The following is a 16258-nucleotide window of genomic DNA, read 5'->3' on the forward strand; positions in this document are numbered from 1 at the left end:
CACACACACACACACACACACACACACACATACCCACCCTCCCACACACAAACACACACACACGCGCACACACACACACACACACACACACACACACACACACACACACACACACACACACACACACACACACACACACATATATATATATATATATATATATATATATATATATATATATATATATATATATATATATATATATATATATATATATATATATATATATATTTATACATATATTTATATAAACATATGTATATTTGTCGTGCCGAATAGATAAAATTGGTCAGTTACCAAGAACTCATTTAAAATTAAGTCCTTTCAAAATTTTTCTCTTTTACGTTTAAAAATATATTTTGTTCATTTATGTTAACGTAAAAACTAATAATTTTGTACCAAAACAACCTTAGAAAACTTATCTAACCTTCTCATAACAAACGAAATTCAATTTAGCATAATCCAACTAAATATATTTTAGATAAGTTTAAAATAATTTAATAATAAACAAACACAAAGAAATACATATTTTTTCATTATGAACCTTACAAAAAATATATTTCATTGTAAAAAAAAAAAACATTCCACGATCGGGAATAGAACCCGCGATCAGAGAGTCTCAAAACTCCAGACCGTCGCGTTAGCCACTAGGATAGCTGGTCCAGTGGTTAACGCGACGGTCTGGAGTTTTGAGACTCTCTGACCGTGGGTTCTATCCCCGTCTGTGGTATAGATTATTTGCAATCGTGTCATTACGATTTCGTGAGTCACTTATATCATTGTGTTTGTTTATAATTAAATTATTGTAAACCTATCTCAAATATATTTAGCTGCATTACTGTAAATTAAATTGCACTTGTACTAAGGTTAGGTAAGTTTTCTAAGGTTCTTTTGGTGCAAAATTATTAATTATTACATCAACGTAAATGAAAAAAATATATCTTTAAACGTATGGCGAAAATTGACATATATATATATATATATATATATATATATATATATATATATATATATATATATATATATATATATATATATATATATATATATATATATATATATATATATATATATATATATATATATATATATATATATGTATATATATATATATATATATATATATATATATATATATATATATATACATATATATATATATATATATATATATATATATATATATATATATATATATATATATATATATATATATATATATATATATATATATATATATATATATATATATATATATATATATATATATATATATATATATATATGTACGATAGGGTTATAATTGAAAGAAATAGAGGTAAGACAGAATGTAGGATTGCGGATGAGCAAGGAGGTTTCAGAGTGGGTAGGGGATGTGTAGATCAAGTGTTTACATTGAAGCATATATGTGAATAGTATTTAGATAAAGGTAGGGAAGTTTTTATTGCATTTATGGATTTAGAAAAGGCATATGATAGAGTGGATAGGGGAGCAATGTGACAGATGTTGCAAGTATATGGAATAGGTTGTAAGTTACTAAATGCTGTAAAGAGTTTTTACGAGGATAGTGAGGCTCAGGTTAGGGTGTGTAGAAGAGAGGGAGACTACTTCCCAGTAAAAGTAGGTCTTAGACAGGGATGTGTAATGTCACCATGGTTGTTTAATATATTTATAGAAAGGGTTGTAAAAGAAGTAAATGCTAGGGTGTTCGGGAGAGGGGTGGGATTAAATTATGGTTAATCAAATACAAAATGGGAATTGACACAGTTGCTTTTTGCTGATAATACTGTGCTTATGGAAAACTCTAAAGAAAAATTGCAAAGGTTAGTGGATGAGTTTGGGAGTGTGTGTAAAGGTAGAAAGTTGAAAGTGAATATAGAAAAGAGTAAGGTGATGAGGGTATCCAGTGATTTAGATAAAGAAAAACTGGATATCAAATTGGGGAGGAGGAGTATGGAAGAAGTGAATGTTTTCAGATACTTGGGAGTTGATGTGCCGGCGGATGGATTTATGAAGGATGAGGTTAATCATAGAATTGATGTGGGAAAAAAAGGTGAGTGGTGCATTGAGGAATATGTGGAGACAAAAAACGTTATCTATGGAGACAAAGAAGAGAATATATGAAAGTATAGTAGTACCAACACTCTTATATGGATGTGAAGCTTGGGTTGTGAATGCAGCAGCGAGGAGGCGGTTGGAGGCAGTGGAGATGTCCTGTCTAAGAGCAATGTGTGGTGTAAATATTATGCAGAAAATTCGGAGTGTGGAAATTAGGAGAAGGTGTGGAGTTAATAAAAGTATTAGTCAGAGGGCTGAAGAGGGATTGTTGAGGTGGTTTGGTCGAATGACATGGAGAGCATTTAAATCTGTAGTGGAAGGAAGGGGGGGTAGGGGTCATCCTCGAAAAGGTTGGAAGGAAGGGGTAAGGGAGGTTTTGTGGGCGAGGGGCTTGGACTATCCAGCAGACGTGCATGAGCGTGTTCGATAGGAGTGAATGGAGACGAATGGTATTTGGGACCTGACGATCTGTTGGAGTGTGAGCGGGGTAATATTTAGTGAAGGGATTCAGGGAAACCGGTTATTTTCATATAGTCGGACTTGAGTCCTGGAAATTCGAAGCACAATGCCTGCACTCTAAAGGAGGGGTTTGGGATATTAGTAGTTTGGAGGGATATGTTGTGTATCTTTATACGTATATGCTTCTGAACTATTGTGTTCTGAGTACCTCTGCAAAAACAATGATTATGTGTGAGTGAGGTGAAAGTGTTGAATGATAATGAGAATATTTTCTTTTTGGGGATTTTCTTTCTTTCTGGGTCACCCTGCCTCTGTGGGAGACGGCCGACTTGTTAAAAAAAACTATATATATATATATATATATATATATATATATATATATATATATATATATATATATATATATATATATATATATATATATATATATATATATATACATATATATATATATATACATATATATATATATATATATATATATATATATATATATATATGCCACTCATTCGTGGTTACTAGAAGTTTGTTTTGGATTGACCTGGAAACCAAAAAAAAAAAAATACATAGTAAAGAATCAAAGAAATTCATTAAATACATTAATTTTTATATTTAAATAATGAAATACAAATTTCTGATACTTTCTCTCATAATAGCTTTCTTATTTCTTATGTATGAATGTCATTGTACTAGTCTATCTGTTTCAGAGCTCCGTAATCTCATTTCCTTTCCCCAAGGCGCTGCAGGTGACGACGGAGGGGGAGGCCCCTGGAGGACCCCCGAGGGATGTGGAGGTGACGGCCGTGTCCTCAACCACCCTGAAGGTATCGTGGTCACCTCCCGACGCCTCCGTCAGGCACGGCAGGATCCTCGCCTACTACATCGGCTACGGACACACAGGGTAAACAGTCTGTAGCGTTGGGAAATTTAGAGTTCGGGAGAAGCAGGTCTTCTCAAGCAATGATCCTGAGTGAATGCAGCCTCTGCAGGATTTAGGTGTACTTGTACTAAAGGGAAGTAATTGTATAAATAAAGGAGTGTGTCTGAGTGAATTACAGGATGTACGACATCCTGTAATGGAGATGGTTTATTTTTACAAATAAAAGCGTGTAAAAGAGTTCAAAGAGCACTTAAAGAAAGTGGCTCTTTTTTACACATAAAATGGTAAAGTGACATATATAAAATTGGGAAATACGTTTGTGTATATGTAGAGAGGCATGTTTCTGCATACGATCATATTACACAGACACGTGCATACGTGCGCTATATACCCGTACATAAGCACATTTACACAGAGACTCGACCCCTGCCACCACACACACACACACACACATACACACACACACACACACACACACACACACACACACACACACACACACACACACATACACATACACACACACACACACACACACACACACACACACACACACACACACACATACACACACACACATACACACATACACACACACACACACACACATACACACATACACACACACACACACACACACACAGACACACATACACACACACACACACACACACACACACACACACTCACACACATACACACACACACACAAACCATACCACGGGCGGGGTTAGAACCCGCGATCAGAAAGTCTCGAAACTTCAGACCGTCGCAACGGTCTGGAGTTTTGAGACTCTCTGATCGCGGGTTCTAACCCCGCCCGTGGTATAGTTTGTTTGCAATTGTGTCATTACGATTTCGTGAGACTCATACACACACAAACACACATACACACATAAACACCATACACACACACACATACACACACACACACACACACACACACACACACACACACACACACACACACACACACACACACACACACACACACACACATGTTCCTCCCTCATTCCCCCTCCCCACCCCTCTCTCATTTCGCCAATGTCTCCAGCTTCCTCCTCTTCCTCCCTCCGCCCCCTACCCACTCGGACAAACACACCACAGAACACACAGAATTACCAAGTTTTTCATTATGGCAATCAAAACAAAAAAAAAGAGGGGAGGGGGGTTGCCAGAGAGCAGGAAGGAAAACCACACGACTGGAGGATGAGTCTGCAAATGAAGATTGGGCAGCAAAGCTCATGAAAAAGGAACATGAGTGGGGTAAGAAGCTAGAAGAGCTTAGCATGAGAATGGAGGATAGGATAGATACAGAAAGCAAGAATTGGGAGACGCAAGTCACAGCAGCAGAGGCTAAGATAAAGAGATTAGAAGAGGAACTGAAAAATCTGAAACAGCCTATAGAACTGAAGAGCAAATTGGGAATGACATCAGAGATAGCTACCTCAGTCACAGACAAGGGGACTCTGGGGAACGGAGTGAAAATGTATGCAGAGGCCCTATCAGACCATCGGAGAGCCCGAGAAAAAGAGAGAATCACATCAAGAGCAATCGAGGGGTCTGTAGAAAATGAAAGAGCTAAGCTATATGTGGAGACCCTAACAGACCAAAGCAGAACCCAGGGAAAGTGAGAAGGGAAAATGACAGGCCACTGGGCCCAAGAACAAGAGATAGTGAAGAAACTGAACAAAGGAAAGCTGCAGTGGAGGCAACTAAATAGAATCAAAGGATACATAGGGATATGCAGTGGGAGAATGAAAAGGAGAGATCAGTCTTTGTTTACGGGCTCCAGGAAGTTGAAGGGGAAGCCTACGAAGCAAGAAGACAAGGGGAGAAAAATGTGATCGAAAGCAATATGAGAAGATGACATGACCCAGCTGGCTAATTTTCAGAGGATAGGGGGGTCTGCAAGAAGAAGAACCTTGCCAGTGAAAGTGACTTTCAAGGCAGACTCGACTCGATAGAGAATCCTGCAGGAGAAAGCAAGACTAAGGGATATGCCAGCATACTAGGTGTATCTCAACCAAGACAGGAAAAGAAAGAGATCAGCCAAAGAACCAGAAGCTAATATAAACAGATAAGAAGGGAGACTCAGCGACAATACGAAAATGACATAGCATCGCAAGTCAAGTTTGACCCGAAGCTGTTGTATATCCACATCAGTAGGAAAACAACAGTCAAGGACCAGGTAATCAGGCTGAGGAAGAATGGTGGGGAGTTCACAGAAAACGACCAAGAGGTATGTGAGGAACTTAACATGAGATTTAAAGAGGTATTTACAGAGGAAGTAAGTAGGACTCCAGGAATTCAGAACAGGGAGGCACACTAACAAGTGCTGGATGAAATACACATAACCGAGGAGGAGGTGAAGAAGCTGCTGTGTGAACTTGATACCTCAAAGGTGGTGGGACCAGACATCTCTCTGTGGGTCCTTAAAGAAGGAGCAGAGATGCTGTGTGTGCCACTAACAAAGATCTTCAACACATCCATTGAAACTGGGCAACTACCTGAGGTATGGAAGATGGCAAATGTAGTCCCAATTTTTAAAAAAGGAGACAGACACGAGGCATTAAACTACAGACCTGTGTCACTAACGTGTATAGTATGCAAAGTCATGGAGAAGATCATCAGGAGGAGAGTGGTGGAGCACTTAGAAAGAGACAAACATATAATCGACACCCAGCACGTTTTCAGGGAAGGAAAATCCTGTGTCACAAACCTACTAGAGTTTTATGACAAGTGACAAAAGTAAGAGAGAGAGGGGAGGAAAGATTGCATTTTCGTGGACTGCAAGAAAGCCTTCCACACAGTTCCTCACAAGATGTTAATGCAAAAGCTAGAGGATCAGGCACACATAACAGGAAATGTACTGAAATGGATCAGGGAATACCTGACAGGAAGGCAACAATGAGTCATGGTACGTGCTGATGTGTCAGAATGGAAGCCTGTCACAAATGGGGTTCCACAGGGGTCAGTCCTAGGACCTGTGCTGCTTTTGGTATATGTCAATGACATAACGAAAGGGATAGACGCAGAAGTGTCGTTGTTTGCAGAAGATGTGAAGTTAATGAGGAGAATCAAATCAGTTGAGGATCACGCAGGGCAACAATTTGACCCTGCCAAATGCAAATTCATGAAGATCGGGGAAGAGCAAAGAAGACCGCAGAGTATAGTCTAGGTGACCAAAGACTGCAAACCTCACTCAAGGAAAAATATCTTGGGGTGAGTAAACTACCGAGCACATCTCCTGAGGTGCACATTAGTCAGATAACTGTTGTAACATCTGGCAAACCTAAGGATAGTCTTTCCATTCCTCTGTAAGGAATCCTTCAAGACTCTGTACACCATATACATCACGCCCATACTGGAGTATGCATCACCAGTTTGGAATCCACACCTGGTCAAGCACGTCAAGAAATTAGAGAAGTGCAAAGGTTTGTAACAGGACTAGTTCCAGAGCTAAGGGGATTGTCCTACAAAGAAAGGTTAAGGGAAATTGGCCTGATGACACTGGAGGACAGGAGGGTCAGGAGAGACATGATAATAACATACAAAATGCTGTGCAGAATAAACAAGGTGGACAAAGACAGGATGTCCCAGAGATGGGACACAGAAACAAGGAATCACAATTGGAAGTTGAAGACTCAGATGAGTCAAAGGGATGTTAGGAAGTATTTCTTCAGCCACAGAGTTGTCAGGCAGTGGAATAGCCTAGAAAGTGACATAGTGGAGGTGGGAACCATACATAGTTTTAAGATGAAGTTTGATAAAGCTCATGGAGCAGGGGGAGAGGGAACCTAGTATCAATCAGTGAAGAGGCAGGACCAGGAGCTATGACTCGACCCCTGCAACCACAAATAGGTGAGTACACACACACACACACACACAGATGGCTCTGGTAAAGAAGAATGAATGGAAGAGCAATGAAAAAAGAATGGAACAAGAGTAAGAGGGCAAACTAGGTGAGCTTTCTGTGAAATGGAGAAGATGGAGGCAGAGTTTTCTGCAAAAATGGAGAAGAGGATAGAGGTGGAGAAGAAGAAATGGGAGTCACATTCCAAAGCCAGAGAAGCCAGGACAAGGGCTCTAGAATATGAGGTAAATAGGCTGAAGTGAGTTACAGGGCTATTGTCCAGAGGAGACAGCATCTGAAAGAGGTACACCCCTACTTAACGAGGAGCCCAACAGAAAGGGAGGAGATATGATTTATGCTAAAGCCCTATCAGTCCATCTAGCAAGGCCGAGGAATGAAGGGGAAGAGCAGTTGGGAGCAGGGTAGCAACAAGGGAGGGGAGAGAAGGCAGAGAGGGGGATAGGTCCCACACAGAGGCACGACCATGCCACCAAGAGCTACAGGAAAAATTAAGGGAGACAATGACCATGAGCAAACAAGACCCAGTAACACTTTGGGAAAGGCAATGGGAGTAGGAGAGGGAGAATTCAGTGTTCATTCATGGGCCTCAGGAGAGGGAGGGGAGGACACACACTGAAAGATGGCAGCAAGAAAAACTGGAGATTGAAAACATAAGAACATAAGAACATAAGAAAGGAGGAACACTGCAGGAGGCCTGCTGGCCCATACTAGGCAGGTCCTTTACAATTCATCCCACTAACAAAACATTTGCCCAACCCAATTTTCAGTGCCACCCAATTTTCAGTGAAAATTGGGTTGGGCAAATGTTTTGTTAGTGGGATGAATTGTAAAGGACCTGCCTAGTATGGGCCAGCAGGCCTCCTGCAGTGTTCCTCCTATTTCTCATCAGAGAAATAGGTGAGGAGGACATGACTGAGATACTAAATTTTCAGAGAATAGGGGGGTATCTGAAGGGGAGAAACTGGATGATCAATGTCATTTTCAAAACAGAAATGGTGCAAAACAGGATACTGCATGAGAAACCATGGCTGAAAGAATCATCAACATACAGGAGAGTGTTCCTAGACAGAGACAGAATGACAGCAACTGAGGGAGAGAACGCAGAAGCTAAAGGGGTTAGGAAGAGAGACAAGGACAGAATCAGCAAAAGAGAACCAAAGCAGGGCAGAGCAACAAGCACAAGCACACACAGAACCACCCCCAGAACCCCACAAACAAACATGCTCTCCCAATACAAACCACAATCCACATTTACAGCCCCCATCCCACACTGTGCTGTAGAAACCCACAGCACACTGCCAGGTCCCCCACCCTGACAAAATCCCCAGAACACAGTGTTGGATAGGAAACTGAAGTTATGGTACACAAACGGTGATGGAATGACAAATAAGTGGGAGGAGTGGCACAAGAGTCAAAGAGGCATCACCGGACATCATATTTCTCACAGACACCAAGATCACAGGAAAGATAACAGATGCCATCTTTCCAATGGGATATCAGACTCTGAGGAAACACAGATGGAACAGAGGGGGTGGGGGAGTGGCACTGCTCATCAAAAACCGATGGGATTTTGATGAGCTGGAGAGAGGAGACAGAAGAGAAGCAAGAAGCTACATAATAGAAACACTTCAATCTGGAGGTCCCAAGGTGGTAATTGCAGTGATGTATAATCCACCACAGAACAGCAGCAAGCCAAGGCAAGAGTATGATGAGAGTAATAGAGAAATGGTTGACACACTGGCCTAGATACTTCAAAGGCGATGAGGCCGGATAACACCTCTCCTTGGGTCCCGAGAGATGGAGCAGAGGTGCTGTGTGTACCACTCACAACAATCTTCAACACATCTATCAAAACAGGGCGGCTACCTGAGGTATGGAAGACAGCAAATGTAGTCCCAATTTTTTCAAAAGGAAACAGGCATGAAGCATTAAACTACAGACTGGTGTCACTGACATGTATAGTATGCAAAGTCATGGAGAAGATCATCAGAACAGTAGTGGACCACCTAGAAATGGATGAGTTTAACAAGGACAGCCAGCACGTTTTCAGGGACTGAAAATCCTGTGTCACAAACCTACTGAAGTTCTATGACAAGGTGACAGCAGCATGTTAAGAGAAAGAGGGGTGGGTAGATTGCATTTTGATGGACTGTAAGAAGGTGTCTGACACAGTTCCACACAAGAGATTAGTGCAAAAGCTGGAGGACCAGACAGGGATAAAAAGGAAGGCGCTGCAATGGATCAGGGAATACCTGTCAGGAAGACAACAGTAAATCGTGGTACATGGCGAGGTGTCAGAGTGGGCATCTGTGACGAGCGGGGCTCTACATGGGTCAGTCCTAGGACCAGTACTGTTTCTGGTATTGGTGAACGACGTGATGGAAGGAATAGACTCCGAAGTGTCCCTGTTTGCAGATGACATGAAGTTATGGGAAGAATTCAGTCGCAAGAGAAGCAGGCAGAACTACAAAGAGATCTGGACAGGCTGCAGGCCCGGTCCAGCAACTGGCTAATGGAGTTTAACCCCACCAAGTGCAAAGTCATGAAGATTGGGGTAGGGCAAAGAAGATGGCAGACGTAGTACAGTCTAGGAGGCCAGAGACTACAAACCTCCCTCAAAGAAAAGGATCTTGGGGTGAGTATAACACCGGGCACATCTCCAGAGGCGCACATCAACCAAATAACTGCTGCAGCATATGGGCGCCTAGCAAACCTAAGAACAGCATTCCGACATCTTAATAAGGAATCGTTCAGGACACTGTACACTGTGTATGTTAGGCCCATATTGGAGTATGCGGCACCAGTTTGGAACCCACACCTATCCAAACACGTAAGGAAATTAGAGAAAGTGCAAAGGTTTGCAGCAAGACTGGCCCCGGAGCTAAGGGGTATGTCCTACGAGGAAAAGTTAAGGAAAATCGGCCTGACGACACTGGAGGACAGGATAGAGGGGATATGATAACTATATACAAAATACTGAGAGGAATCGACAAGATGGACAGAGACAGGATGATTTAGAGATGGGACACAGCAACAAGGGGTCACAGTTGGAAGTTGAGGACTCAGATGAATCACAGGGATGTTAGGGAATAATTTTTCAGTCACAGAGTTGTCGGGAAATGGAATAGTCTGGGAAGTGATGCAGTGGAGGCCTGATCCATACATAGCTTCAAGAAGAGGTATGATAAAGCTCATGGAGCAAGAAGAGTGACCTAGTAGCGGCCAGCGAAGAGGCGGGGCCAGGAGCTTGAATCGACCCCTACAACCAAAATTAGGCGAGTACAGTTAGGTTAGTACACGCAAAATTCCATCAACAAAATGACATTTATCTTTGCAAATATACAGGGTCTAAAGCCATCAACAAACAACAAAATACATTACATCAAGGGACTGCTCACGGAGTCAAATACAACGTTTGCAGCTTTCACAGAGAGGCACATAAAGGATCATTTTGATGACGAGATATGGATCTCAGGTTATAAGCTATTCAGATGCGACATGATAAACAGGCAACAAGGGGTGGTTGGCTTGTACGTCATAGATTCGCTCATTTGCTCACAACTACTAAACACTTTAAACGATGTAGTTGAAGTTTTGGCAATAAAAATCGAAAACCAAAACCCTGTCATTGTAATTGTATACAAGCCTCTGGATGCAACTTCTCAGCAATTCCAGGAACAGCTTTTGAAAATTGACCACTGTCTGGAAAATCTCCCAACTCCTGCCCCAAATATCTTGCTACTGGGGGATTTAAATTTGAGACACCTAAAATGGAGGTGTGTAGCAAATAATATTTTAGCAGGGATCACCCAAGGAGGTAGATCAAATGAAAATTAACACACACACACACACACACACACACACACACACACACACACACACACACACACACACACAAACACACACACACACACACACACACACACACACACACACACACACACATACACACACACACACACACACACACGAGATATTAAATCTCTGCACCAAATTCACCTTTAACCAGCAAATATTGGAGACTTCAATACTAGAAAATATGCTGGACCTCATCTTCACTGAGATCACTACATAACACAGGTACATAACATAAGTACATAACACAGGTACATAACATAGGTACATAACATAGGTACATAACATAGGTACGGACATGTGTTCGCAGGGCTTCTGACCAGCAAAATGTGATCAGTTATGATGGTGCCTTCACAAAATTTAACTTGAGTTACAAAAACATACAATGGGAATAAGTCAACCATGTCCTAAATGAAACAAGCTTGGAAGATAACCTAAACAACACGGAAGTAAACTATAAAGAGAGAGATGCTCCCTATACAGGCGTAGGCGAAGAATCACAGAGCTGCTGAGAGGGGCCAGTATATCTGAAATGCAAAGGGTGGCACTGGTCAGAGAGAAAGCAAATATCGGACTTAAGCTTAAGAAATCTTACGGGAGACAAGAATCTCAGGAAGAGTTTAAAGCCATAAAGGAAACTGAAAGAAATCAAATTACTTCTCTTACGCCAAATCTATGGGAAAAACAACATCCAGTAATGGACCCCTGCTTAGGCGAGATGACAGATGACAACAAAGAAATAAGTGAGATACTAAAGCCCCAACAGTGCTCAGCAAGCTGTTAACCAGACTAAAGATCGACAATCTAAATTATTTTTTTATAGACGAGACCCAAAATCTAGTTACTTCAGAAATCTCTGATATTATCCTAATACCACAAGACTTCGAAAAGCTCATGCACTCTTCCCCAGGCCCGAACTCAAGGAACTCCATGTTCATTAAAAACTGCAAGAAGCCCCTGTCAAGTGCCTTCATCATTCTATGGAGAGGGAGCATGGACACGGGGGTCATCCCACACTCGCTTAAAACAGACATAGCCCCACTCTACAAAGGTTGACAGTAAAGCAATTGCAAAGAAATACAGACCGATAGCACTAGCATCTCATATCATAAAAATCTTGAAAGGGTTCTAAGAAGCAAGATCGCCAACAACCCAGGGCAATACGAGTTTAGAGCAGGTCGCTCTTGTCTGTCCCAGCTACTGGACCACTATGACAAGGTCCTGGATTCTTTAGAGGATGAACAAAATGCAGATGCAGTATACACAGACTTTGCGAAAGCCTTCGACAAGTGCGACCACGGTGTAACAGTGCACAAAATGCGTGATAAAGGAATAACAGGAAAAGTTGGTAGATGGATCTATAACTTCCTAACGAATAAATCACAAAGAATAATAGTAAACAGAGTAAAGTCTGAGGCAGCTACAGTGAAAAGCTCTGTTCCACAAGGCACAGTACTCGCCACGAATATGCTAAGAGACAACAAAATAAGTGTCAGGGGCCCAAGACTGTTCAACTGTCTCCCAGCATACATAAGGGGGATTACCAATGAACCCCTGGCTGTCTTCAAGACGGTGCTGGACAGGCACCTGACAGTACCTGACTAGCCAATCTTTGGCTCTTGCGTCAACTTGCGTGTGACCAGGAGTAAGAGCCTGGTTGATCAGACCCTGATCCACCACGAGGCCTGGTCCCAGATCGGGCTGCGGGGACGTTGACCCTCAAAACCCTCTGCAGGTATGCTCCAGGTATACACACACTCAAAATTATGTACCGTTACATAAAACGCGATTTCTATTAAGCATAGACATCTCCAGTGAATACTAGAAAAGTCTGCCCCTCAGCCTGTTACTGGGATTTTGTAACAAGTAGTCAGTATTCTGGTATGCTGAGGTCTGTGGTCACCTGCGGTCATACCTGCCTAAGCTCTTGGGAGTTAGCGTGGGCTGTTACCAAGAACCATGGCTTGTTGTAGTGTTTTAGAATCTCAGGTTCAAGTGTTGAAGAAGGAGATTCTACTAGGAGGCTGAAGCTTCGCGTAGATGAGTTTGGGAGCGAGTGTGAGAAGGATTTAGCTGGTAAGGAAGGAATGGTCACCAGCAGTGATAGTGGCAGCTGCTTTAAGTGGCAAGTGGTTCACAGTTCAGGAAGAAGGAAGATGAGGAGAGTTAATAGAGAAGATGTGAAGGTAGGAAATCGATTCTCTGTTCTCCAAGACGAGTGTAAATCAGTGGTTAGTGAGGTTGAAGGTACCACTGATTCCCCTGCTAATCAAGGTAAGAATACTTTAATAGTAGGCGATTCTCAGGTAAGATATATAGACCGTGCATTTTGTAACAGAGACAGAAAGGTCAGACAGAGAGTGTGCCTTCCTGGAGCTGGTGTTGGTGACATAGTCAGCAGGTTGGATAACATTATGGCAGGTAATGGGAACAAGCCCATTATCTGTCTTAGTGCTTGGGGTAATGACATTGAGAAGGGCAGGAGAGAGGAGCTGCTGGATAAGTACAGGTCAGCCATAGAAGTAGTTAGGTCTAAGGGAGGGATGCCAGTCATATGCAGCATCTTGCCTAGAAAGGGAGTGGGCAATGAATGGATGTCCAGGGCAATTGGTATAAATTGCTGGCTAGACAGGTACTGCAAGGAACTTGCAATCCCATTCATTGATAACTGGGACCTATTCTTTGGCAAACGTGATATGTATGTAAGGGATGGGGTTCATCTCTCTGGGGACGGAGTGGTTGCATTAGCCAATTCAATTGAGGGGGTAATTGATGACTTGTCTAGGAATTTAAACTGATAGATTATAGAGGTATGGGTGTTTGTGGGAAACAATCAGGCTGCAGCATTAGGGTTAAAAACAGAAGTTATTACCGGGATACCTCAGGGATATGTTTAGAAGACAATATTCAAAATAAAGTTGCTAGTAATGGCAAATTAATTGATCAAAAACAAAGAGAGATAGTAGAGGGCAACGAGTGACTAGCTCCCTTAAGGTTTACTATACAAATTGTAGGAGTCTAAGAAATAAGATAGATGAGCAAAGATTACTTGCAAGTGTAGGCAATATAGATATTATTGGTATAACAGAGACCTGGTTCAACCTGAAAGATAGAGAAATGCCTTCTGAAAGCAAAATACTGGGTTATAAACTATTCCACACTGATAGGGTCAACAGGAAGGGTGGTGGTGTGGCGATGTATGCCAGAGAAAATTTAAATTGTTGTCTTAGACATGATATAAGATTAGAAACATCGAACACAGAATTTGTTTGGCTACAGTTTCTCGAGGGACGTGACAAATTAATTCTGGGTGTGATTTATAGGCCCCCAAACCTTGATAGGGAGGGCAGTAAGCTGTTATGGGACGAAATTCATCAGGCATCTAGGTATGAAAATGTGATAATGGGAGATTTTAACTTTAGACAAATTGATTGGAACAATATGACAGGAAATCTTGAGTCTAGTGACTTTCTTGATACGGTTCATGATTGCTTTTTAGAACAGGTTGTGACAGAACCAACTACAGAAAACAATCTGCTTGACTTGGTTCTTGCCAACAAAGATTCACTAATTAATAATCTTGAGGTTAATGATGAGCTTGGGGAAAGTGATCACAAATCACTTAGTTTCCATATATCATGGAATTACCCAGATAACTGTAATAAAATCTCTGTCCCAGATTTTCGCTTGGCCGACTTCATGGGACTGAAAAATTACCTGGGTGGGCTAAATTGGAATGTCCTGACTATGGGTCAGGTAGGTGATCTTTGTTGCCAATATGACTTTTTCAAAGCATAGTTCTAGCTGCCCAGACAACTTTTGTTCCGAGTAGGGAAATTAGATCTAACAAAAATAATCCAAATGAATGAACAATAGATTAAAACATCTCATTGGTCAAAAGAGAGGCATATATAGGCGTATCAAAAGAGGGGATGGGCAGTTAAGAAATCAATATATTCAATTAAAGAGAGAAATAAAGAAAGGAATAAGAAAAGCAAAAAGGGATTATGAGGCTAAGGTTGCAAGGGATTCAAAGGCTAACCCAAAAGGGTTCTTTCAGGTATACAGAAGTAAGATTAGGGACGAGATTGGCCCACTTAAGAGTAACTCTATTTAGAATTTCACACACATATCCTTATCACTGACAGTGATAAGGATATATGTGTGAAATTCTAAATATCTACTTCCTCTCAGTTTTCACCCAGGAAAATACTAGCGATATTCCTGAAATAATAGATTATGTAGAACAGGATGATAATAAACTGTGTACGATTTCAGTAACTAGAGACATGGTCCTCAGACAAATAGAGAAACTAAAACCTAACAAATCCCCAGGCCCTGGTGAACTGTTTGCAAGGGTGTTAAAGGAATGTAAAGAGAAACTTAGCATACCTTTGGCTAATCTTTTTAACATATCACTACAAACTGCCATAGTGTCTGATAAGTGGAAAATGGCAAATGTAATACCTATTTACAAGGCAGGTGACAGGTCCTTGGCTTCAAACTATAGACCAATAAGCCTTACCTCCATAGTGGGAAAATTTATGGAATCAATAATTGCCGAAGCAATTCGTAGCCATCTTGGCAGGCACAGATTGATTAATGAATCTCAACACGGTTTTACAAAGGGGCGTTCCTGTCTTACGAATTTACTAACTTTTTTCACTAAGGTGTTTGATGAGGTAGATCATGGTAATGAATATGATATTGTGTATATGGACTTCAGCAAAGCTTTCGATAGAGTTCCACACCAGAGGCTATGGAGGAAACTTAAGGCACACGGAATAGGAGAAATTTTTTCCTGGGTAGAGGCATGGCTGACAAATAGGCAGCAGAGAGTTTGCATAAATGGAAAGAAATAAGAATGAGGGCACGTCACAAGCGGTGTTCCTCAGGGGTCAGTGTTGGGCCAGTTGTTGTTCACAATTTACATAAACGACATAGATGAGGGAATAAATAGCGACATCAGCAAATTTGCCGATGACACCAAAACAGGCCGTCCAATTCATTCTAATGAGGACACTAGAGCACTCCAGGATGATTTGAATAGACTGATGCAATGATCGGAGAAGTGGCAGATGCAGTTTAATATTGACAAATGCAAAGTTCTAAATGTTGGACAGTTAAAT

General features: G+C 41.3%; 1 protein-coding gene across 1 annotated transcript in view; it reads left to right on the top strand.

Annotated features, from left to right (window-relative positions):
- LOC128690178 (cell adhesion molecule Dscam2-like) overlaps positions 1–16258 on the top strand; it is a 485658-nt gene that overhangs the window by 365494 nt on the left and 103906 nt on the right. Inside the window, exon 21 of the mRNA XM_070089455.1 lies at positions 3255–3418. Within this exon, the coding sequence (XP_069945556.1) occupies positions 3255–3418 (164 nt within the window). The remainder of the gene's footprint in view (positions 1–3254; positions 3419–16258) is intronic.

The sequence above is a fragment of the Cherax quadricarinatus genome, chromosome 2 (assembly GCF_038502225.1).
Source record: "Cherax quadricarinatus isolate ZL_2023a chromosome 2, ASM3850222v1, whole genome shotgun sequence".
NCBI lineage: Eukaryota > Metazoa > Arthropoda > Malacostraca > Decapoda > Parastacidae > Cherax > Cherax quadricarinatus.